The sequence below is a fragment of the Triturus cristatus genome, chromosome 6 (genome assembly GCF_964204655.1).
Source record: "Triturus cristatus chromosome 6, aTriCri1.1, whole genome shotgun sequence".
Classification (NCBI taxonomy): Eukaryota; Metazoa; Chordata; class Amphibia; order Caudata; family Salamandridae; genus Triturus; species Triturus cristatus.
The window spans coordinates 323,162,125-323,186,064 of record NC_140589.1 but is presented as its reverse complement, the minus strand read 5'-3'; the positions used below and the strand labels follow the sequence as shown (position 1 = coordinate 323,186,064).

The following is a 23,940-nucleotide window of genomic DNA, read 5'->3' as shown; positions in this document are numbered from 1 at the left end:
GTTTGAAAGAGGAGGAGAAAGCTTTCCTGGATATGGTAGAGGAAAGGAGAGTGAGTGAAGAGAAAGCGGGAAAATATGAAGTGAGTGAGATAATTTGGGACATTGAGATGGGAAAAGAGTTGAGGAATGGGGTTAGTCCAACTTTAGCTTTGGATGCACCGCAGAAGGGTAAATTATGCATTACCAGAAGGAAATCCCAATATGATACATACTTTGTGGGAACTAGTGAGTGCCATGATACATACTTCGTTGCGACTGGTTGGGGTTTCAGAGGTGGAGAAGATACTATTTTTCCAGGAGTGTACTATGTGTGTGGGAACAAAGCTTATTACAGGTTGCCTGACCATTGGTATGGCACATGTTATGTGGGTTTAGTTTTTCCTAAGATTTTTCATACAGATAAAATAAGTGATGTAGAAGATATTAATATACTAAAACGTTTTAAGAGAGAAACTTGGTCTGAAATAGTGGGTGACATTTTTGGGGTTTTGATTCCAGCAGTGGGAATTTCTTTAAATGCTTATGGAATTCGGAAATTGTCCACAGTGGTTGATCGATTATCGACAAATACCGCGGGAGGATTTCTTTTGGTAAATACGGAGTTAAGTGCTGTACGTGCCATGTCTATGCAAAATCGACTTGCCCTTGATATTCTTTTGGCTAAGGAGGGTGGAGTTTGTGGAATTTTGAAAGTTCAACATTGTTGCACTTACATTCCTGATGAAAGCAGAGACCTGAAGGTCTATATCAAAAATATTACTGATTTGCATGAAGATTTAGTACCACTTGAAACTGGGAGTTTATGGACTAAACTAGCTAATAAGATGATAGCTGTTAAGGATTTTATTACAAAAATAGGTAGTACTATTGTGGGTAGAATATTGTTTCCTTTGTCTTGTATAATTGTTGCTGTGTTGATACTGAGATTAGTGTGTGTGTGTTATAAAAACAGGAGAGGGAAAGAGAAAATTTTGAAAAAGAAAAAGAAAAATAAGAACTTGAAAAATTCGAAAAGAGAACCAGAAGAAATTGAATTAGAAGAATTGAGGGAGAGTGTTTATTTAGAGACTAAGAGAGATGATGAAAGAGAGACTGGTGTTTAATGTTGTGTAAGGGGAAAAGACATTTGTGATTTCTCCTAAAATGGGACTAAAATTTCACTAATTTTTTTTTTGGGTTTATTTGGTGATAAAATCACCAAAGGGGGGATTGCTGGAGCAGAGTTTTCTGTTAGAAAATTCTGGGGCTTTTGAAGCTCTGGCATGTTTATGCGTTTTATTAATTAATTAATAATTGACAACTAATTATTTGTCTTGTGCAAGTATGTTTTATTAACCAATCTGTTTGTCCTAACAAAAGAGAAAATTACATGAGGGTTAGCTTATTTGTGCTGTTTCTGTATTTACAATAACGTGCAAGTTTTCCATGTTTAAACGTTGCTGTGTGCTATTTATTTTGAGCACAAAACGCTGTCTGAATTAATGCTCTATATGTCGCAAAGCTAGATAAATGCATACACATAAGGGTATTAGTGGGGTTAACACTGTCTAATCATTATGATGTAGTAATCTTTATTTTGTCTCTTTAATTAAAGATGGTCTATTGTGGCTTATGGAGGCCTTTATGAAAATAACTGAGAATAATTTGAGGCCTGGCTGAGCTGTGGTGCAGGCGAAATCTATGGTGTAACAAGGGAGACCCCTGCTGGAGTTCAGTTAACAGAAAAACTGACGGTAGTCCTTATATGGAAGTTTCCGGGAGGACATCAGCAAGCTTGGAGGATCTCCAAAAGAAATGTTCGTCCTTGATGAACAATAGAGCCTAAGAAAGAACTCTGTGTAAAGGCTGGTTTGCCGAGGGAAGTGTACTTTAACAGTTGCAAAACTTGATTCCTTTTCCGAGGATTGCGTATTAAGACTTTTCTTGAGCGGAGATTTCAGGATGTTGCAGAGTTACATCCCTTCCTTCTCGTTCTGCTCAGTGATACAATTAATTCATGTGGGTTTCCATTGTATTTTGTATTATAAAATGTTAGATTAGGGAGGGCTCTCCCCACTCTTTCTTTCGTCGCCTTGCTGCATGAACTTGCGTTGCAGATGACCGATGCTGAGGACTTTATCCTGAAAGACTTTTCAGGAGACTGGTCCTGACCCGTTCTGACACTAGTTAGAATAGGTAACTATGAGAAATGATTTATTCTGATTTTATTCTGACTAACTTTGGATAAAGCAATATAACTTTCAAACATGGTGTTGGTTGTTTCTTTCCTTGTTGTTTATTGAAGAATTATTGATTATTGTTTATAGATTGTTTATATTATGTTAGACAGCCACTAAAACTGGTCCTATCGCCTAGATATAGATGCAGGGTGTTTAGGAGTTTTCTTCCCACAGGTTTGCTGCTGGTAGAGTATCGGAGCATATGTAAGTGAAATGGGCCCTAGTGTATGATGAATGTATGTGCGTGTAACTGTAAAGATTACTCTATCTGTAGTAGTAGGCATATATCTGATACCCTGATCTGTATCACAGGCACTGGAGATTGATGCACAATTTCCGGTGACTCGGACCTTGAACTCGAGCCCTCTGATCCTGAAGGCGAGATAGATATAAGACGTGGTGAATCATGTTCCGAAGTTGTATATACCAGTCTATGAGGGGATTTGCGCCTTGAGACTGGCCGGATCGTAAGGCGAACATGCGACACCTCCTGAGAACCCTCTGCAGAGGGCCGCCTCGACGGCGATAGGCCTATCACCGGAGACCTGGGACTTGACTCCTCGAGGATCAATGGAGATTTTTCTTGCCTCGACGTCGAGAACCTCGTCGTCGACGGAGGGCTTGGTCTGGACGGAGGGCTTGGTCTGAACGGAGGTCTAGACCCCGACGGGGAATCTCGCCTCGACGTTATGGACTTCTCCAAAGCCTTGGAGACCTGAGAGGACTGAGGCACCTGCCTCGACGTCGACTCCGACGAAGGCTCCTGCCTCGACGTCGGTCTTGACGGAGGCGCCTGCCTCGACGTCGAATGCTCCGACGACGAATGCCTCGACGGCGCCATTCTCTTCGCCGATGATCGATCTTTCCTCGACGGGGAACTTGGTCTTGACGGCGATCTTGGTCTCGACGTCGACGTAGACTTCGGAGTCGAACGCCTACGAACCTCTTGTGACGTCGACTGATCTCTCACAGTCCTCGGCGTCGAATGATGTCCTTCCTTCGACGTCGAACGATGTCTCTGTTTCGACGTCGATCTAATCCTCACTCTCTCCTTTAAAGTCCTTTTAGAAAGGTCTTTACAATGATGACATGTTGCTGGAGAGTGAGAATCCGGCAGGCAGACAATACACACCTCATGTGTGTCTGAAGAGGCCTTCTTTTTTCCACAAGATGGACATGAAATAAATAAAGAAGGCATATTTCTGACAAAAATAGCCGAAAATCAGTCAGAAAAATACAGGATACTGACTTCCTCCCAGATATTAAGAGGAAGTCCCAAAAATTACTATAATGCAAATAATTCTTGACTAAAAAGTCAAAAAGAAGAGAGCTGAATTCCAGGGTCCTGACTGAAGGAGACGGAAAGAACAACTGACCTAACTGTCACCCCTGAGGCATGATGGGATATGGAAGCCAGGGCTGCCTTAAAGGCACGGTGCCAGTTTTTACCTATACAGGGCTTTTCAGTCTCTATGGTATTGTATTGCAATGCAGCCTGCAGGCTAGCAATGTGTTGTAGATCTGTGTTTCCCACAGTTTTCTCTTTTTTGCTTTTTCATGAGTGTTTACCTCATTAAAAAAAAAAAAAAAAAAGAGATTTAGGTGTTTTATTATACCTATATGTATTATTGGATGTGTATTTATACATTGCCTAGCCTTCTTTTTTAGGGGCTGCATTTGCTTGGGAAAAAATAATATATGTTGTATATATGTATGTTTTTTACATATATGATTTTATTATTTCCGGGGTCCCCGCACATGGGCGGGAATATTCAGTGCTTATGACTATTGATGAGGATCCCCTGGAAGAGAACATGAGGCTACAAAAGAATTGGGTAAAAATTAAAAGCAATAGTACTAACAAAAGAGAACCAAGTGATAACTCCCACAAATGTAACATACATTTTTTATAGAAGGGGGACTTATTGAGACTATGGCTGCAGCATCATTCCTTAAAGATTCTCTCACAATGGATTTGATCTCTCTAACTGAAACCTTAAAGCTCTATCCATTAAGAAAGAAAGTGAACCTGTCTCTTTAACAGTGTATACCAATTCCTGTATCTTATGTATAAAGAGGACAAGTTTGAAGAAAGGAAATTGTTACTTACCCTGTAAGCATCTGTTCAGACCTATTCTTAAAACACCAAACTTGAACCCAACTGAACCTAAAAACTATTGTCCTATCGCTGGCCTACCAATAGTAGCAAGAATCCTGGAAAAGTCAGTAAACATAGTGTTGACTGACTAACTAGAGGCCAATAATCTACTGGACTACACAGCATAGTGTGTGGGCCTGCCACTCCACCGAATCAGCCCTGATCACTGCAACTGAAGAGATCCGCAGGGTGGTGGATGGGAGGGAGGGGGGGTCCTCGTATTCCCGGATCTGTCGGCTGCATTTGACACCGTGAAACAGACTGTTATTGTAGCGGCTGAGGGATGTGGGGTGGAGGCCTCTGCCCTGGCCCTCATATCCTCCTTTTTGGAGGCGAGGGAGCAGAGGCTGTTTTGGGATGGACTGCAATTGGATAGTTTCCAACTTCCATGCGGCGTCCCGCAGGGATCAGCCCCATCACTGACAATGTTTAACATCTACGTCACCCTGTTGGCCAGACTTATCAGGAGGCATGGATTTGCCCTAGTCTCATTTGCTGATGATTCCCAGATTGTCATCTCCATTACTAATCAGCCTGAGGCCCCAGCCGCCAGGTTTCATGCTTGTCTCACTGAGATCATGACCTGGATGAACCATAGCTTCCTGAAAATTAACACTGACAAAACGGAGGTGATGGAGTTCGGGCCGGCCCCTGTGGAATGATTCCTGGTGGCCGACTGAGGCCGGGGTATGTCCGCACCCTGTCCCCAAGGTCAGGAACCTCGGGTCATCTTTGATGACCAACTAAATTTTTCTGCCCAGGTACATAGTCTCACTTCCTCCTGCTTCTTTCTACTAAAATCCCTCAGAAACATCTTTCCTTTCATTTCACAGGAGTTGCAAATGACGGTGATGGTGGCCCTTTTCTTGTCCAAGTTGGACTATTGCAATGCCCTTTTTTTGGGCATTGACAAGTCCCAGATGAGAAAATTGCAATCCCTACATAACACAGCAGAAAGACTACTTCTAGGCATACCTAAAGGACAGTCAACTTCGGCAGGAATCAAATCACTACACTGGCTCCCGGTCCAACCACGGGTGGAATTTAAGGCTTTATGCCTTGCACATAAGGCACTGTACGGTGGTGGTGCTGAGGACATCCAAAGAATGTTCCCACCCTATACCCCCTACGCGCCCTTAGATCTGCCAGTCTGGGTCTTAAGATTACTAAGGCCAAACAGGCAAGTCGCTACCGAATTTGCGCAGCAAAGTTATGGAATAAAATGCCAACAGCAATGAAACTTCAACCCAATTGGCAGCTCTTTAGGAAGGTTCTGAAAACATGGCTGTTCACCCCCGCATAGGTCCCCGGTTACTACAGGACGCAGATCCTCTCCACACACCCTAGCGCCAAGAAGGCACGGCAATTGAGCGCTCTATAAACATATAAACCTAGTGCTGTAGATTCACATGCGCTGCATACTCCTGTCATCTAGTGTACAATTTATTTTTCTCTGAAGAAGTCTTTAGAGTCATGAGGTATAGTGACTCCTACCTTGACTGTTATTGCGCATGGGAATCAACACCATAGTTAGACTGTTTTCCTGGTGGGCTTGGAGATAGAGCATGAGAATGTGCAAAAAAGTCCATGCTAAAGAAAAGAACGTTAGAGAAAAAAAAAAGACACCTGCAACACCGAAAGCATCAGGGGAAGAGAGTGGCACATTTGAATCTACAGTACTACATTCCACAAACATGTTTAAAGAGTATCATTTTCCATTTGTGGCATGTGTAGCTGTAGATAAACATGCTATGCATAGAATGTAAATCAGTACCTTTGTAAGGCAGTGGCTAGCCAAAGGGTGTTGCAGAAGATTGAAAAAGTGTACGTAGTACAGCCTGGAGCCTGGAGCACTTGTAGAGCTACGACATCCACACGGTAGTGATTGGCGAGTGTGTGCAGTTGCATTGAGAGCACACCTGACGGAAGCATTGACGATAGTCTGCCTTTCAGCCACAAGCTGCCTGTATTGGTCTGGGAGAAGTTATATGGGCTCCCCATTTCATACCTCGCCAACAACCCTACAGAATTGGTGAAAGGCCAATGAGTCGCAGATTGTGAGACAACTCTTTTCCCGATCGCGTCAGTTTTTTCACTTTCCATGTCAGGGGGCGGGGTATCCCCAGTACCCTGAGCGCTGACCCATATGCAGTGGCATGCACAACCGATGAGTCTGGTGGGAGCTGGCCCCTAATGTAGGGTGGGTCAGAAGGTTTTGGCTTTTTGTCAACCGACTGAACACCTCCTGCGTAGGCTTAATCATTCCCTAAAGCATAGGCAAGAATTGGGAAGCATGCTGAGTGTGGGAGAGCGTTTCCACCAAGAAGTTATTCTCTACTATGGTGTGTAGATTCACTTTGTGAATGGTAGCCGCTCTGTGTACAACCTCATGATCTGAGGTGGTATCATCAGGGGGAAAGGTTAAACAGGGTACAGTTCAGGGTCATTGGCATCTGGAGGGACAACCCCATAATCATCCCATGGGTCATTCTGGGGTTCCTGGTCATCAGGAGCCTAATAAGGATCTAAGGGTGGAGGGCTCCCTTCCCCGTAAGATTAATGTGTAGACCATTCTGGAATAAAAAGCGGTAGCCCTAGTGGAGGGGGAGAAGATGGAAGAAAGGGGTGAAGAGTAAGAGTTCGAAAAGCAATAATTGGGGCAACAAACTCTTGCCCCTACCTTGACTTCTTTTCTGTTTTGGAGGCGGTTGGGTTTCCAATTCCAGTCAGCTTCCTCTTGCAAGGGAGACTCTCCTGCGCCTGTTGTGGGGCCTTTGCGATGATTTTGCCCATGTGAGGATGAATAAACAGTCTTCCCTGCCAAAAAAGCAACTCCTCCTGGAGACGTTGTAAGATTGGTAGCGCCTGGTCTTTAGAGTCTACCGTGGACAGACGACTGGATGCCATAGTCTCTTTTGGCTTTGAGGCCGTCTTGGACGTGTGCTGTGCCTAAATGGACCTGTTCCAACGTGACAGCACAGAATGGCAGAGGGCTTCTTGCACTGTGCCACATAGGTTTCAATGGTAAGGTTCGAAAGCACATCTGTTGCTCTAAGCTCTCAGAATTACATCCTCTACATTCATTGTTCAAGGGTATACAGGCCTGTCACAGACAGTACAATTGAAAGTTTCTTTCCTGCGAACCATCAAAACAGTTTTCCCAAAAATATATATTCCTCCCGCCTGAAGGCCCAGTTTCCTGTCATCATTTGCTGAAGCAATCCTTTCCATGCGTTCTAAATCATGACCTGTCTGACCCTTCCCCCCTTCCCACTGAATTATTATTAGAATCCGGAGATTCCCCAAAGCGTAATGCTTGGAATCCATGGAACCTGGCATATGCAATTTTGATGATTTGAACACAAAAATATGGAAACAAGTATTCATACAACTACACAAATGATGAAATATTGTATTTAATTCACAAGAACACATAAAAAACGTATTTAGAATTTTAATAGAAAGGTTGGAGCTCTTCCAAATTCAACTGCAGTCACCCATTGTTCGTACTATATTCGGTTTCACTGATCCCACAAATCAATCCGAGGATACCAACGTAACTTTTAGGTTCCAAATTCAACTTCCTTCACATTTTTTGAATATTTTAAAGCCTCAATTTTACATTTTGCTTCTTTGTTTATAAACATGTAATCAAGCCATTATTAATATTACATTTTCTAAGCAGTCCCTCCCCCTGAGTAGGCGTTGCGGACGCCCAGGGGTCCCGGGGCAAAAGGTTAAGAACCACTGCCCTAACCTAAGCCCATTTTGACAAATGTATTGATCTTAACAAGTCCCTCTTTAACAAAGGATGAACAATTAAAAGGCATAAGCGCCATAGTGACACTACTTTTGATCCATATTGTATATGGCCCCAACATAATTTCACCTTGATGAAGCAAAGAAATGCCACACAGAAGGCTATCTAATGTCATTTCCTCATTTTGGTTTAAGTAATGCATCTCTTGCGCAGTGTACTTATTTAACGGTTTTCCCTTCATGACGTATGTAAACAAGGACTATACAAAGTTCTGCACTCCACTCCTACGTGCATATGCAAAATATTTTGTTGTCATCCGCTTTCCTTCAAAGGCAATTGCACTTGTCAAATGCAAACAAACTGGCAACTGGATAAACTGCTTTTATATAGCGCTTGTTTACATATGTTATAGATATCATGTAGTGTTGCCAAAATACGAATGCACTTTTGCCTTTGGAAATAAAGGGGTGAAACAGGCATGCAGTGATCCGAACTTCTACCTTGCAGATTTCACATAGGTCTCAGCAGCAGTACTTAACTTTTAAGTTATCGTATTGCCTTATTACAGCGAAGAATTTTACATTTCCTGTACATTGTAAAAAAAACGATCCATCAGAAACTTGCAATTTTTTTTGTTGCATTCTAGATATCACAAAACGTCATAAATAAGCCAGAAACAGGATGTTCTGTCATTAACTGAATGTATGGCAAGTCTTACCTTTTCCAAACCAGACAGCCTCTCCTGCAACTGTCTCTTCTCCATGTCTGCCTTCGTCAATGCCCCTGTTCCATTTTTTAACTCTTCTTCCAGACCAGATATTCGTGCTAATATAAACATCACAAGATAATAAGGAACCTTCAATATTGTACCCAAAAGCTGAAAACTGAAATGCTGCTCCAACTCTATTAGTCTATATTCTTGCATAGAAAGTTATGTCATGTGGGATTTGTTTAGGTGCACCGTATACATCCTGACAGTCCCTTCAAGCATATAAAAGTACCTTGTTTTATAATCAAGAGGGTGAAACTAAATACTAATTTCATCTATTTTGCACTGTTCCAAAGCATTGCACAACAGCAATAACCACCAGAAGGTGCTCAGAAAGGCACAGTGAGAAGAAACTTGTCTCTAAGCGTATATTATACACCAGACAATATGGGCATCGCAATGTCCAAGCCTCTGCATATCTTTCTTTCTAGTCTTGTGTTCGCCATTTCTAAATGAGTTACATTTTGGAGTAAAAACTATTATAAAACACCTATGATAATAAGTATTCAATGTGAGGCTGACCATATCACATTAGGAAATACAATACGCAATAGCATTTTAACAATTTGAAATCAGTTAACTTACATCATATCAATGAGTAAGCTGCACCCTTTAATAAATGTCTTTGCAAATATAAGACATCAAAATGCAAACTTAAAAAACGGATTGGAAAATGCAAACATTTTGGATGACACTGAACATAGTGGACGTACGACTGGGTGTATATTAACCATGTATTAATCCATTTGTATAACTTTTATTTATCCCTGAACTATTTTAAGAGCCAGTTCACTTTTCCAAAGCTAATAAGAAAACAAAAATTGGTTACATCAGCCCTACGTTATTTTGTTGAATTGACCAATGCCTTATGATAGGAGCACCACATTTGTTGGAACAAATAATTATTTCCTGCAATGTGGGCTCAAATACCTTGTAAATCGGTGATAATCTCGGAGCCATGACTTCGGTCTCTCCTTTCGGACTCAAGGGCAGACTGCAGATTAATGAAGTCCTTCTCCAACTTGAGTTTAGCACTTTCCAGCATGCAGTATTTATCCTGCATTTCCCGGTTGTTGCTTTCCAACTGTTGGATCTGCTTCGACATCTCAGTCTGGTTCTTCCGGAGCCTGGCAGCGGTGTCCGATTCTGTTCGTAAAAGTGCATTGGCTTCATCTAGCTGCAGGAGCGGTAGGATGACACATTTGAGAGAGAAATTATTTTTAAACATTGCTTAGCTTAGCAGGTAAAGTTGCATTTATTCTTGAGCGAAAGTGAGACAACAGCATTGGCATATCAAAACGTAAAAGACACAAAGCTGCATTAATGTAACCATTTTTAGCACCTTTGCCCAAGACAAACACCTGATTTTGGAGTCACAAATTGGGTTTGTGACAACCAAGCAAAACCACAATAGTCCAACACAGACCACAAAAGAGGAAGGAAGGAAATTCAGAATTGTCATGAGGCGGCTCAATGACATGAACCTTGACGGCTCTGAATCCCAACTTTCACGGAATCTGAAGTCACTTGAATTCACCCTGGACACCACTTCACACTCAAGGGACACACTGCCAAAAAAAACAACATAAAAAGGCCAGCTCTTCCCTCTAAAGAATGTGCAACTCTTTTTCCTGAAACGACTTTACAACGGCTGTTCAAACCCTTGTACTATTGCAACTGGATGGTGGTAATACCGTGCTCCATGGCCTCACAGATTCCACACATATCCTACTCCGGGCCTGAGGAACTGTGATCACATCACCACCATCCTGGTGGCATTCCATTCACTACACTTGCCAGGCTGCACCATTTCCAACACCAGCTGCATTATTTACAAACCATCACGACCAGTACCCCACTTATAGTCAAGTTCACCATCTTCGGTGGTAATTGGCACAGCCAAGACATCATTAGACTAAGACATGTAAAAATAACAAAGCACCTAAGCAGAAATAAGGTGCATCTACATATCTGGAACATCCCCATAAATCAATCAGGACGGCCCTAATGTTGCTCCTATTTTGGAAAGAGTTGAAGACTCACCTCTGTAAAGAACACATCACAGTGCTTTAACTCTCCACAACCCAACTATCTCTAATATCACTCGTTGACTATGTCTTTCTCTTTGACCATGTATGACGCTGCACTGCATTTTAGCTAGTTTCGGGCTACAGAAATACCATACACATGAGGAAGCATTAGAATGTATAGTAAGTAATCGGAATATCACCATATTCTACCTTTTCCCATCACAAAGATATATCATGCAATGCCAAGTGTTCTACCAAACCACACAGCAGACACCCACAAGCCATGTATGTGCATGTCTGCTGCCAAACAATTAAATCAACAACTGGATAAGGCTGCCCATTAAATCAGTGGCCATAGAAGACTGCCCTTTTAACCCTGGTTTTGGGTCCATGAAAGCAACCACACGCTGCATGCACAGAGAATGGCAAAGCACCTACAGAAAACCATACTAGTTTAGCCTTCAATCGCCATACAATATTAGACTGCTCAACATACAACACGAACCCAGAAAGGTCAGAAGAATTATCACAGGGTACAGAATGATGAAACATCTTGGGTCTTAAACGTTTAAAAGAATGACTTTTCTTAAGATCACAGCCTCAGAATTATTGACTATTAGTGTGGCATCAAGCACAGCATGTCCCGGCTCCTAATTGTTGAGAATCACAGACATATGCAAAGAAAATAACCATGGCATTAAAATCCATTGGATCAACTCTTTAAAAAGACACTATTAAGCAGCCTGACTGGATACAGGCAGAAAATAATATCAGGACAGAATGCAGGGGACAGAAGGAAATGGAAGAACAGGCAGTTCTCCACATGGCCCAGAATGCAGTAACACCTTTTGAGTAGTATAGTATAGTACAGCTTTCAGACCTGAAACATTTCAGCACAAAGGGGTGCCAAGCCTCCATTATCTTTACTCCAAGCACTTCAAACAAACTGTGAAAAGCTTCCATTTTATAGCAAGGGTGGGGGTACGAGGCACTTGTCAGTAGGGCCAATCTTTCAATAGGAACTCTGTAAGGATGGTTATAAAGCAACATAAGCCTCCTTCCGCTCCCTGATGGATGGGGAAATTCAGGGAAAGACAAAACCTTCACATCTAACACAACACCTAATAATTGCAACAGATCTACCCCTCTTCCCCGAACGAACGGGTGCTAAAAAGAAGACAGGTCAGAGAGGGCCATGGTCTTCCTGTCAAAGGCCTTATAAAAGGAGTGTGTCATACAGCTATCAGTATAATATGACCCAAGCTCCAGATCTTGACAAAGGAGCCATTTCTATAAGAAGGCGAGTGCTGGGAAGGGAAGAAGAAATACAGGCATTCTAATTCGCAGAATCACTGTCTTCCTTTACACAGACCTAATAAAAGATACTAATCGGGCCTAGTACAAATCCACCATCTCGAGAAAAACTAAGACTGACCAGGTGCTGTGCTTCACAATAAGCAAACCTGGGAATGCCAGGCCTCTGGAATATTAGGCTGCATAAGACCAATGCGGTTTTATTGGTTTTCATGAAGAAAAGTGTGAATAAAAACCATAAAAACAACAGGTATAATGCTACTGTTCCATATTAAGCCCCTGAAAGTAAGCTGACAAATCAAATGCATAGTAACTGTGTTTTTTGCTAGAACTGCATTGGAGAAATAGTTCAGCCACATACTTCAATATATTTTTGAGAGCCACCCCATTATTTATAAACATATTCCTTCACCCTCGCACACCAACCAATACAATGCAACTACTCTCATGCAGGAAGAGCCCTCTCAGAACGCCAGTGACAAGCAAGATCACGTTTTGCAAGTAGAAGTCCTAAAGACATTAAGAGTATGGTACCACGTGCGCCACATCCTTTATTCCTTTTTATGGATATCACTAAAAGAAAGCCCACAAATGTATATGTGCTTTACAGCATATCTACAACAATTGAATAAAACAATGCAAAATAAAGCAAGAGTGGGAGTACAGCTAGAAACAGTTCAAAATCCAGCATTTAGTTGAGTCTGCAGCAGGAAAATAGACAAACTGAACTTCTAGGAGAGAGGTCAGGTATGTCATTAAGAAGAGGAACTAAAATGCTTTAGGAAATACATTAAAGTCAGCCCTGAGGCTGACAAATCATCCTCCTAATTTACAGGCTGAGGTAGAGAAGAGGAATAAAGTACTACGCGTCACCTTGCAGTCCCATTTCATGATTCAACTATGACTGTCGAACCAGCAGCACATCTCCTTTAAAGCAAGGCTTCACTACGACTAGTACTCCATGGCCAGGGATGGGCTGCAGAGCCAAATAAAGCCACAGACATGGTGCACTCCTGTTAATCCCACATAGCGGAGTGATTGCTTGGTTGAGATGCTCTGCTAGTGAGCCTTTCACTGATATAACTTCAAAGAGCGGGGAGCCGCTCATTCATCTTGGGGTGAAAATCTCTGGCTAAATAAAGTCGACAGTTTATGAACATCCACTCTAAAAATCTGAGATTGGCTCAGGAAATCACAATGCTAAGAATGCTGGCAATAACTACAGTTTACCTGCAATCTATGCTCAGAGTGTGTGTGAAGGAGAGCAGACCACTAACTCTGAATATGTGCGCTGGGAGAGATTAAGGAAATTGTACCAATTACCTACATGCAATCAGAGGTTAACTGTTAGTTGTCAAACAATTATGTGCTTTCCTTTTTAGGTCAGGCACACAATTTTGGGCAGGTAATTTTACAATATGTCGGGACTTGATTGATGAGATTTCCATTACTCCACCCCCACCCTCTGGTAATGTTTCCTATTTCTTTAACTAAAAACACTTGCCTGTCTCTGTAGCTGATTGATTTTCTCGTTGGATATTTGGGAGTTATGATTTCTTTTTTTAAGGTCATCCAGTTGATCTTTCAAACTGTTAACTGAAAAGAAGGAGCAAAAATTATACCAATTGTGAATTTTTGGACACAGGGATGTAATCAATATTTGGAAGAATCAGTAGTTCAATCGAGAGCATTAAAAATCACCTACCATCATTTTCAAGGCTCCGCTTTTTGTCGGCCTCATTTTCAGCTTTCCTTTGGTATTCTGTATTTTTGTGTTGAAGCAGGGCTTTTTCCCGTTCTAGCTGCCTTGATATGGATTCCATATTTTTTCTTACATTAATCTGCAAACAATCAAAAGAAAAGAATAGAATAAATGCTGGGTGAACAAACACAGGACACTGCTCAAGTACTCAACTCTCAAATTCAGAGAAGGACTAGAAACTTGCAGGATGGATGGTCTCTTAAGGCCGCAGGCTAATAGAAGACTACAAAATTACCCTTCCTTCACCTTAACACCTCAGAATTAGCACAAACTTCTCCAGGCTTTTTATCTTGCTGGTAATTAGATGAAATATTACAGTTATGTATATATATATCCCCTGGCAAGGCGGTCTCTGTAGATTATGGTAGAGCTGTGCAATGAGATTTAACAGAATTTTGTTGAGCTGATGTGAAAAATCAACTAGTATTTTCTGCTTGAAGGTACAAAGTGTTACTGTCTAGCATAGCATGCAGGGATAAAATGGTGCTGTATGGGACGCTGGGTAACACGTGCGGTCAAAGACCATCTTTCATTTTTTTTTATAGTCTTTTTTATTAAACAATGAAACAAAATGAATTGCAGTGACTTTATACAATGAGCTCAGAAAAAGACAAAACAGCAGCAGTCATTGACCAAGACCTAGAAGGATAGCCACCCTGCGACGTTGGACCAGGACATCTGTACTCCACAGGTCGGCAGTTAAATCAGTATCTTTATTGTTACACTACATCATCAATTCTACCCAGGGGTCCACCCTGTACTCACTCCACTTGCCCCATAGTTTAATCCATTTATTCGGGTACTCCCTTCCCTTCTCACATATATTTTGATAATTTATATAGCCCCTGAATCACCCCGTCAGGGGTATCTCCGCGCTGGGATTGCGAGCTACAGCCAGACAAGCGCATCTCAGAACAGATAGGTCTTAAGCAGCTTTCTGAATTTTAAGTATTCTGAACATTGATGTAAGGAAATGGGAAGTTGATTCCAAAAGAGAGGGGCAAGGTGAGAAAAGGCTTTACTACCCATGCGAGATTTTTTAAACCGTGGGACACAGAGAAGTGATTTGGAACCTTACCGTAGGGACCTAGAAGGTAAGTACCTTACAAGTTTGTGAGATAGGTAGTTAGGGCCCAGGTCGTAGAAGCTTTAAAAACAGTACAGCACATTTTTTTATTTAATCCACTTCCGCCCTGGGAGCCAATGTAGTTGTTGCAGAAGGGGAACAGATGCTGTTCTGGGAGGGGCATTTGCTACAAGGCAGGCTGCAGTACTCTGGACCACCTGCAATTTGTTTAGAGAAGCTTCGTTCGCAGAAACCAGCAAGGCATTGCAGTAGTCCAGGCGGCTTAACACTAGTGCCTGGATCAACATTTTTCGTGTGGAGGAGGGTAGAAAAGGGAAGACTCTCCTTATTAGGCTAAGTGTGTGAAAACATGCCCCCACAGTAGTGGTGGCATGCTCTTCTACCGTGAGTTTATGATCTATGTGGACTCCCAGGTTTTTGACCACTGTTTTTGGAGTAGAGGAGGTGCCCAATTCCTCTGACCACCAGCTAGGAGTCCAGCTCACCGCTGCACCTCCAAACAGCATGATTTCCGATTTCTCTGCATTGAGTTGACGGACGGTATCCCTCACCCAATCAGCAATGGTCTTCAGGCCCTCCGAGAAGAAGACTTGGGTGTTGGGATTAGATTTATCAAACGAGAGTAAAAGCTAAGTGTCGACAGCATAGGAGATGGGACTGAATCCTAATGTCCTCATTAATCCAGCCAAGGGAGTGACATAAATGTTAAATAGAGTCGGGCACAAACAGGAGCCCTGCGGAACTCCCTTGGTTACTCTTGTGGTCTTAGAGTGGAATTGACCCAGGTTAATCATCTGAGTTCTATCAGTCAGAAAGTTTGCCAACCACTTCAGTGCAACCCCTTGAACCCCGATGTCCTGAAGTCTCCCAAGCAGGATCCGGTGAGAAATAGTGTCAAACGCCGCCGATAGGTCAAGCAGCACTGAAAGTACCACCCTCACTGCCAATCCTTGTTGTTTTTCCAGGCTAAGTTCAGACTCAATTTGGCTTTACACATGCGAGCTGTGTTTCGCTTGATCCCATCCCAACGTGACCCAAAGCCAGTCCATTCGAGTGAGGTCTGATTCATCCCACACATTGAGAAGACCCCAGTATTGGACAGTGCCAGGTTACTTCCCACCATCTCATTGAGACAGGCAAGTACCATCTCCCAATAATTATGGAGCATGAGAACTTCACAGCATATGGAAAAAGGAACCATCCTGACTACACTTCCTAGGGCACCCAACATAGTCGGATTTGCATATTTTAACCAGGGTAGTAGAGTATTTTCAACTGTACCAATCAAAATCTGGAGCCTATGGCCACCTCTCTAGGGGAATCCAAGACATCTGGCCGCTCTTCGTCCTCCAAACCCGCTAAATTTCTCTCCTAACTCACCCGCAGCTTGGTCATGAGATCAGAGAAGTTATTTATCAATTTGTGGTAGGTAAGTGAGCTAGCCTGCCTTGCCATGTGTTCATCTAACAACCGATCCTCAAGTGGAGAGGACTCTGGGAGATCCGCACCCCTCGGAATTACACTTTAAAGGGCGCTCCTGATCTGTATGAAGCGGAAGGTTTCGGTTGGGGCCAATTGGCATTCTTCCTGCAGCTCAGAAAAGGAAAGTATGTCTCCCTGTTTCCACAAATCACCCAATTTGACAGACCTAGGAAGCCCCATTTATCAAACTCGCCGCATGTGGCCAGGGTGCCCAACCTTGGCGCATCCCACAAGGGGGTGGTCAGTGTGATTTTGTCCCTCCACCCCAGGTTGTGAAGTGCGGTATGCCAAAGTGCAACCGTTGTATCGGTAGGGCTAAGTGTAGGAGCAGCCCCCAGACCCCAGTGACTGGTTCTAAGATGGCCACCAGGCCTCATGTTACCCTTGTCCATCCTCAAAGCCGGTTCCCCCTCTGAAGATAAACCTAGTGATTTATGGCCATTAGCTGTGCCGCCTTATAGTATTGTTTATATCAGGAAGGGCTATACCACCCTCAAACAGGCTCCAGGTCAGCTTTTGCAGGGCAATACGCAAGGGACCCCGATCCCAGAGAAGGCTACGCATCTCATTATCAATGGTTTGGAAGCAGGTCGCAGGAACCGGGTATGGCATGTTGTGGAGCGCATTCAAGAAGCGGGGCAGGGCCATCATCTTGAAGAGGGTCGTACTCCCCAAAGGAGTCAGAGGCAGGGCCCTCCAATGTTGGACATCCACTCCCAGCCTACACAGTGGTGGATCCAGATTACAGGTGTAAAAAATCCCATGATCACAGGTGTAAAAAACCCCATGATCACATGTGACAAAAATCCCCAGGAATCTGAATCGCCTCCACATGGGCCTCACAGGCAGTCGGCAATACCGTTGTCTCGCTGCTGAGAACATATATTAGTGATTTATGCCAATTGATTGCCTGAATACCTCTGGTATATTGTGAATACCTGCATGAGTCTCTCAAGGGACTCGATGGGTTCTGCCACATACAGCAGAATATTATCTGCATAGAGAGAAATTCTATCTTCCCATTCTGTGGTCCAACTCAGGCCTCTAATCATCGCATCTTATCTTACCCATGCAGTCAATGGTTCCAGCACCAAGGCAAATATTCAGGGGGAAAAGAGGACAGCCTAGTCTCATGCCCCAACATAGCAGAAATGATGCGGACGTGATCCCATTCCCCGCCACCTAGGAGAGTGGATCAGAGTATAGGAGCTGAATCCAGGACAAAAAACCTGGACCAAATCCACATTTTTCCAACATTGCATAAATAAAGGGACAGAGTAAAATTCAGGAACAAGGTGATAGTGTGGTTGTTGTACTTGACGGGCGGGGCACTACGAGCGGTCTGCAGGAAATAGCTAAAAATATGCGCTATATGATGGGGGCTCCTGGTTTTGGTGGGGTGCCAGGGACTCTGCGTGTCCTCTACCCAGGAAGTAGTTTGAGAGGCAACAGGGCAGGAGTTGTTTAAGTATGAGATCCTCAACAAACATGTCAACCACAGGCCCCTCTACACATTCCGGCACACCTATTATTCAGACATTGTTCCTTCTGGAGCGGCCTTTATAATCCTCTAGGCGGCCCTCCAGTGTGCCCGTAGTTGAGGTCAATTCCGTGACTCTGGTTTTCTGCATCTTCGTCGCCACCTGCAAGGCGACAATGTAGTCCTCTGTTTCTTTGACTCGTGCCCCAATATTCCAGAGATCAGCCCTCATCAAAGCGACATCCGTAGACACGGCGTCTATTTTCGCTTCCAGGGCGGTGCAAATCCCTTGTATCACTGCCATGATGTCGGTTAGAATGGGGGTCTCCACAATCTCCGTGGATTGCGTCATGGATGCTTGCTGATCTCCCGGTGGTGATTTAGGAGCGACTTCTTTAGTTAATATGAATTTGTCCAACTCAGTTTGATGCACAGTCCTTGGTCCCTTAACATCTGTCATCATTGGGGACAATGCCTCCACCACCCGCACCTGCCATCACCGCTGTATATTGAATGCAGGGGGGGGGGGGGGGGGGGGGGGGAAGGAGATTCGAGAGGGTAAATACTGCCGGCTGCCAAGTGAGAACAGGAGAGTCCCGAGAGGTCTTTCTGTTTCCCCTGCCGACCCCTGTATACTCCAATAAAGTCCGTAGTCCCCGTGCCTCTAAAATTCTGCCCTTAGCGTTGGTCTGGCCAGAGGAATGGGGAGGTCTAAGAGCACAGGCAATAACTCTGTTAGGTGTCGACTGAAGGAAATTGCTGGCATCCAACACCCTTTGCCGGCACCACCACCAGGGGTGTTTCTGGCAAGGTGAGGTAGGTGCCCCAAGGGCCCTGGCAGTGGTATGTGCAAGCTGGTAGGGGCTGTCAGTGTCGCATTGCTGCAAGTTAGTGGGGCTCTGGGATGGAGATTCTAACGTATCGCTCTCCCAGCTGCGTGCCCAAGGCCATCACAAATTGCGGTAGAGCGGCTCAGCGCGGCAGCTCTTTCCACTTACAACGGCCATGCAGCGCCAGTTCATTAGCCCTCCCCAGGCTCAGGGAGTGCCGTACTAGCCCACGGCTGCACTCCCCAAATGATATGGAGCAGAGCGATACGGACTCGTGGGCTTAGTCTGATCAGAGGCGGCAGCGTTTCTTACCTCTCTGGCCCCATTCCAGGCCCAGTAGCAAGTGGGAGAGTCTCGTTGAATCCCAGCCCCCTCAACTGAGGTATGCGCCTCTCCCTGTCAACAGTCCCCGAACACAGCTTCTCACACAGCGCAAGTAGTTCCGGCGTGTAGAGGGTAGTTGCGGCTTGCTGAGTGCTCCACTGTGCGACGTTCACTTTTTCACGCAGCCGCTCGTCACTCCAGGGCACCGCCACCGTCCAAGGAGTAGGCTGCAGTGCTTATCTCGCCAGCGTCCTGGAGGCAGTCAGGCACTGTAGTGCCTTCCCTGCCAGTTGCTGGCCACTGTTGAAAGATCTTGTAACGCCATCAGCCAGATTATAGCACGGATGTTAGGGGGTTAGTGTAGATGGCTGCAGGAGCCGCTTCAGACATCTGTCATCTTCCCGGCTGTTGGCCATGCCCCCCCGGTTTGTTTTGAACAGCACAGCAGAGACGTCAACCCTACCTTTAGGATACCATATTTTAAAAGATAAGCAAGACTCCTTGATGTATGACTGAAATGTTGAAACAAATACTGACACCTACCTAATGCGACAAGAGTGATGCTACAGAAGATAAGATTCAACTGCAATAATAAATGCAAACAATACAGCTAAAAAAGGAAACCTTAGTATTATTTCTATATAAAATAACAAGTATTCATAGAACAGAGAATTCTGCATAATGGTGTACGAGATCTTTGTTATAGATTTATAAAAGTTTACACACTTTACCTCTTCATCCAATTCCTTCATTGTCTTGTCTAACCGAACATTTGCTGTTCTAATAAATAGAAGGACAAAATAACAGTATTATATCATCTCTATAAAATAAGCGTACTTGATATTCTTTTTCATGAAGCACATAATGAGACATTTCCCAATAGCATGCAGTTTTGTATGCCCAGTCTATAATTCATGAATGTTATATTTATTTTAGATTTTTTCATAGTGCGCTATGTCCCCTTTACATTTTGTACAATACATTGTACTCAAGAAATATGTATATGTATAGTCTTACCTGAACTTTTGTTCTATCTCATCTTTGGACTGCATTTCATTGTGGAGCTGTTCTTCCAACTGGTGCAGCTTCTTTTGTAATTGTACAGACTGACAAGAAAACCATATATATCATCTTAAATATTCATTACTAAACCAAACAGCAAGTATCCTTTCATCTCCCCCTTCCCATAGTACATAATCTAAACCTTACACTTTTTAGAATCACAGTAGAAGATCTGACTCATTTTGGTTTACACCCTAAACATTCAGAGGCTCATGATATAGCTAATTTAATAGAACAAGCCCAAAAGAAAGGGAGTTCTGGGAAATAGAGACTGATGGGAAATTAACAGTAGTGGCATGGAAACATGAGGCAGGAAGACCTGCACACGAAGGAACAGATACTATGGAACAGAGAAACACTGGGTTCGCATAACACCAAGCACGTGACAGTCTGACAAAAGGAGACACAAAAAGATAGGGCAACATCTGCCCCAAAAGGCGAACTCTCATGCCTTACAGAAAAAAGTCTCGCCTCAAACGTTCCCTGTCTGTTAACTGAGGAGTGAAGCCTATCACACTGAAAACTGAGAACAGATTACATGGAAAAGCAGGACAAATCCAGTCACCAGTGGGAGGCTGCTGGGACTCTCAATTCAACAGGCACTGCCATACCTCAAATAGGTTAGGTGGAGGCCTGTAAAACTTGAAGCAACCCACCCACTGCCCCCTCTATCACCACACTGAACAGGTTGCCAGAATTATCTAACATATACTTCCACCTCAAGACATAATTGACACTCACACAGATAGGTGAACTCACAACCCCTCTTTCAGATACAAAAATCAACAAAACTTATAGAAGCATGCTGGTAATTTCCATTTTCACATATGCTCTTATATTTTTATAAAATAGAATGTATAACCTGACTATACGTCTGATTCTAACTTCACTTATCTCTGGTTTAACATACATGTTACCTTGACTTAGCTCTGATTTAACATACATGACAATTCAGTAGAAGGTTACAGTTAGCACAGTGTAAATACTTCTGTCTCTGTGCCCCTAGCAAAAATGTTAGAGGGCACAGCTTCCAGACTGTTTTTAAGTCATCCACCAGAAAGTTTCCTCTATCCTGGTTCCAATAGGAGAAAGCAAACTGTGAACTCCACGTTTGGTTTGATGTTTAACTTAACATCTAGGAGTATTATTTAATATTAGCGGTATGCTGGTTTCTCATCCTAGAAAGAGATACGCTCCCAGTGTTACTCTGGGTGCAGTTTCCAAATGGAATCCCTGTTTATGAGATTCTGTAGTGTTGGCTTTCCAGCATGTTCACTGCTGTCATCATTTGGAATGTGATTATGCATGATGACAGATTTAGAATGTTGGGTTCTGAGCTGGAGTCAGTTGGGAGCTTGGGACTGAGCTGGAAGGTGACAGCTCCTGGTGGGGTTTTTATCATATGGATTTACCTTAATACTTAGAATTACCACCTTGTACCATCTTACTCAAATACTTTGTGGTCCTACCTTTCACTTTTTCGTTTGTTGGTTCACAATTTCTCCAGTCTGGCCAATTGATGTATTTTGTGTTACTCTCAACGTTTGTGATCAGTGTCCACCTTTGTATTATCTCCTTCTCTTTGTCCTTTAAAGAGAGGATGTGTTCTCTTTATTTATTTTTCTATCTTTGTATTTTTCCTTTTTTTTTGTCCTTTAAGGAGAAGATGTGTTCTCTTTCTTATTTTTTCCCTTCTTTATTCGCTTTCCTTATTACTTCTCTCAAATCTTCTCAGTTTAATTCTTTCTTCATTTATCACCACTTGTGTTCAAGGTTTCTATTATTTATGCTTTCCCTCATTCATGTTTCTTCTTAACCGTTCCTACTTTTCTTTCACACATTCATTGTTATTATTTGTAATTGCTTTGTTCACATCTAAGTTTTGGTTGCAATTGCAAAATGTATAAAAGGGGAAGATCTGTAGTGTTGGCATGTTCACTGCTGTCATCATTTGGAATGTGATTATGCATGATGACAGATTTAGAATGTTGGGTTCTGAGCTGGAGTAAGTTGGGAGCTTGGGACTGAGCTGGAAGGTGACAGCTCCTGGTGGGGTTTTTATCATATGGATTTACCTTAATACTTATAATTACCACCTTGTACCATCTTACTCAAATACTTTGTGGTCCTACCTTTCACTTTTTCGTTTGTTGGTTCACAATTTCTCCAGTCTGGCCAATTGATGTATTTTGTGTTACTCTAAACGTTTGTGATCAGTGTCCACCTTTGTATTATCTCCTTCTCTTTGTCCTTTAAAGAGAGGATGTGTTCTCTTTATTTATTTTTCTATCTTTGTATTTTTCCTTTTTTTTGTCCTTTAAGGAGAAGATGTGTTCTCTTTCTTATTTTTTCCCTTCTTTATTCGCTTTCCTTATTACTTCTCTCAAATCTTCTCAGTTTAATTCTTTCTTCATTTATCACCACTTGTGTTCAAGGTTTCTATTATTTATGCTTTCCCTCATTCATGTTTCTTCTTAACCGTTCCTACTTTTCTTTCACACATTCATTGTTATTATTTGTAATTGCTTTGTTCACATCTAAGTTTTGGTTGCAATTGCAAAATGTATAAAAGGGGAAGATGTGTAGTGTTGGCATGTTCACTGCTGTCATCATTTGGAATGTGATTATGCATGATGACAGATTTAGAATGTTGGGTTCTGAGCTGGAGTCAGTTGGGAGCTTGGGACTGAGCTGGAAGGTGACAGCTCCTGGTGGGGTTTTTATCATATGGATTTACCTTAATACTTATAATTACCACCTTGTACCATCTTACTCAATGAATCCTATTCTTACAAGAACCTACGTGGACTTGATCTTCATTACCATCACTACAGATTCCCTCTTGAAACTCACAAAATATGCAACAGGTGATCTCTGGAAAAAAATCCAATTATCTCTAAGGGGCTTGAATACATGGATTCTGAGCATCACCTAGGCAATTTCTACTTCCTTCTTAAGCTATGTTACAGGATCAAGTAACTAGTATGCTAAAATAATGCTCTACTAGGAGCCTAGCAGCTTCCTGTTCTGCGCCTCCTACATTACACGATCCTCACAGTCTACACATTGACTGCATTCTAACAGAACCATCACGCAGATTGAACAGTGATCACAGATATAAAGGGCACACAAGAAATTGGTCTCAACATCTCTCCCACTACCACAACAAAAGGGTGCACTTGAACATCCAATCACATGGAGGATGAAACATAACCCACAAGTAAATATCCAACGAGGACTCAAAGCCCTTGTCAAGAATCAATAAACAAACACACAAGGGGCAAGCCCATGCCTCTAACCAACATCAAAATGAGTAACTGATATGCCATACTCTGCCTCATTCAATGTTTATCCAATATTTTTCTGCCCAGAAAGTCCACACACCCCTACACTCCCAATGGACAATGTTTTTGCAGGCTCTTATAGGCTTCCACTCAACCACTAGGACACAATTCCTTCTGCACAATATACTGTAATCTCATTACTAGATCAGGAATGCAGTGCAAATGGAGAAAGGACATTGAAAACTTCCACTATGCCAGTGGTTCACCAAGTTCACTGGATGATAAAAACCTCTCACCCCTATCTTTAGGTATGCCACACACAATGAACTACAATCCCCCCACACGCCTATCATGCAACCAATGAATTGTACAAACATGA

General features: G+C 42.9%; 1 protein-coding gene across 5 annotated transcripts in view; it reads right to left on the bottom strand.

Moving 5' to 3' along the window:
• The window catches only part of ROCK2 (Rho associated coiled-coil containing protein kinase 2), a 531,243-nt gene that overhangs the window by 145,149 nt on the left and 362,154 nt on the right, over positions 1–23,940 (bottom strand). For all 5 annotated transcript variants that reach the window (XR_014962943.1, XM_085610696.1, XM_085610694.1 and 2 more), the window contains exons 11-16: positions 20,233–20,321; positions 19,947–19,995; positions 13,956–14,091; positions 13,755–13,846; positions 9,837–10,083; positions 8,856–8,962 (exon numbers count right to left, since the gene is read on the bottom strand). Coding sequence is in view for 4 of the 5 variants with exons in the window: in XM_085610696.1 (XP_085466822.1) it covers positions 8,856–8,962; positions 9,837–10,083; positions 13,755–13,846; positions 13,956–14,091; positions 19,947–19,995; positions 20,233–20,321 (720 nt within the window). In the remaining variant the exon portion in view is untranslated. The remainder of the gene's footprint in view (positions 1–8,855; positions 8,963–9,836; positions 10,084–13,754; positions 13,847–13,955; positions 14,092–19,946; positions 19,996–20,232; positions 20,322–23,940) is intronic.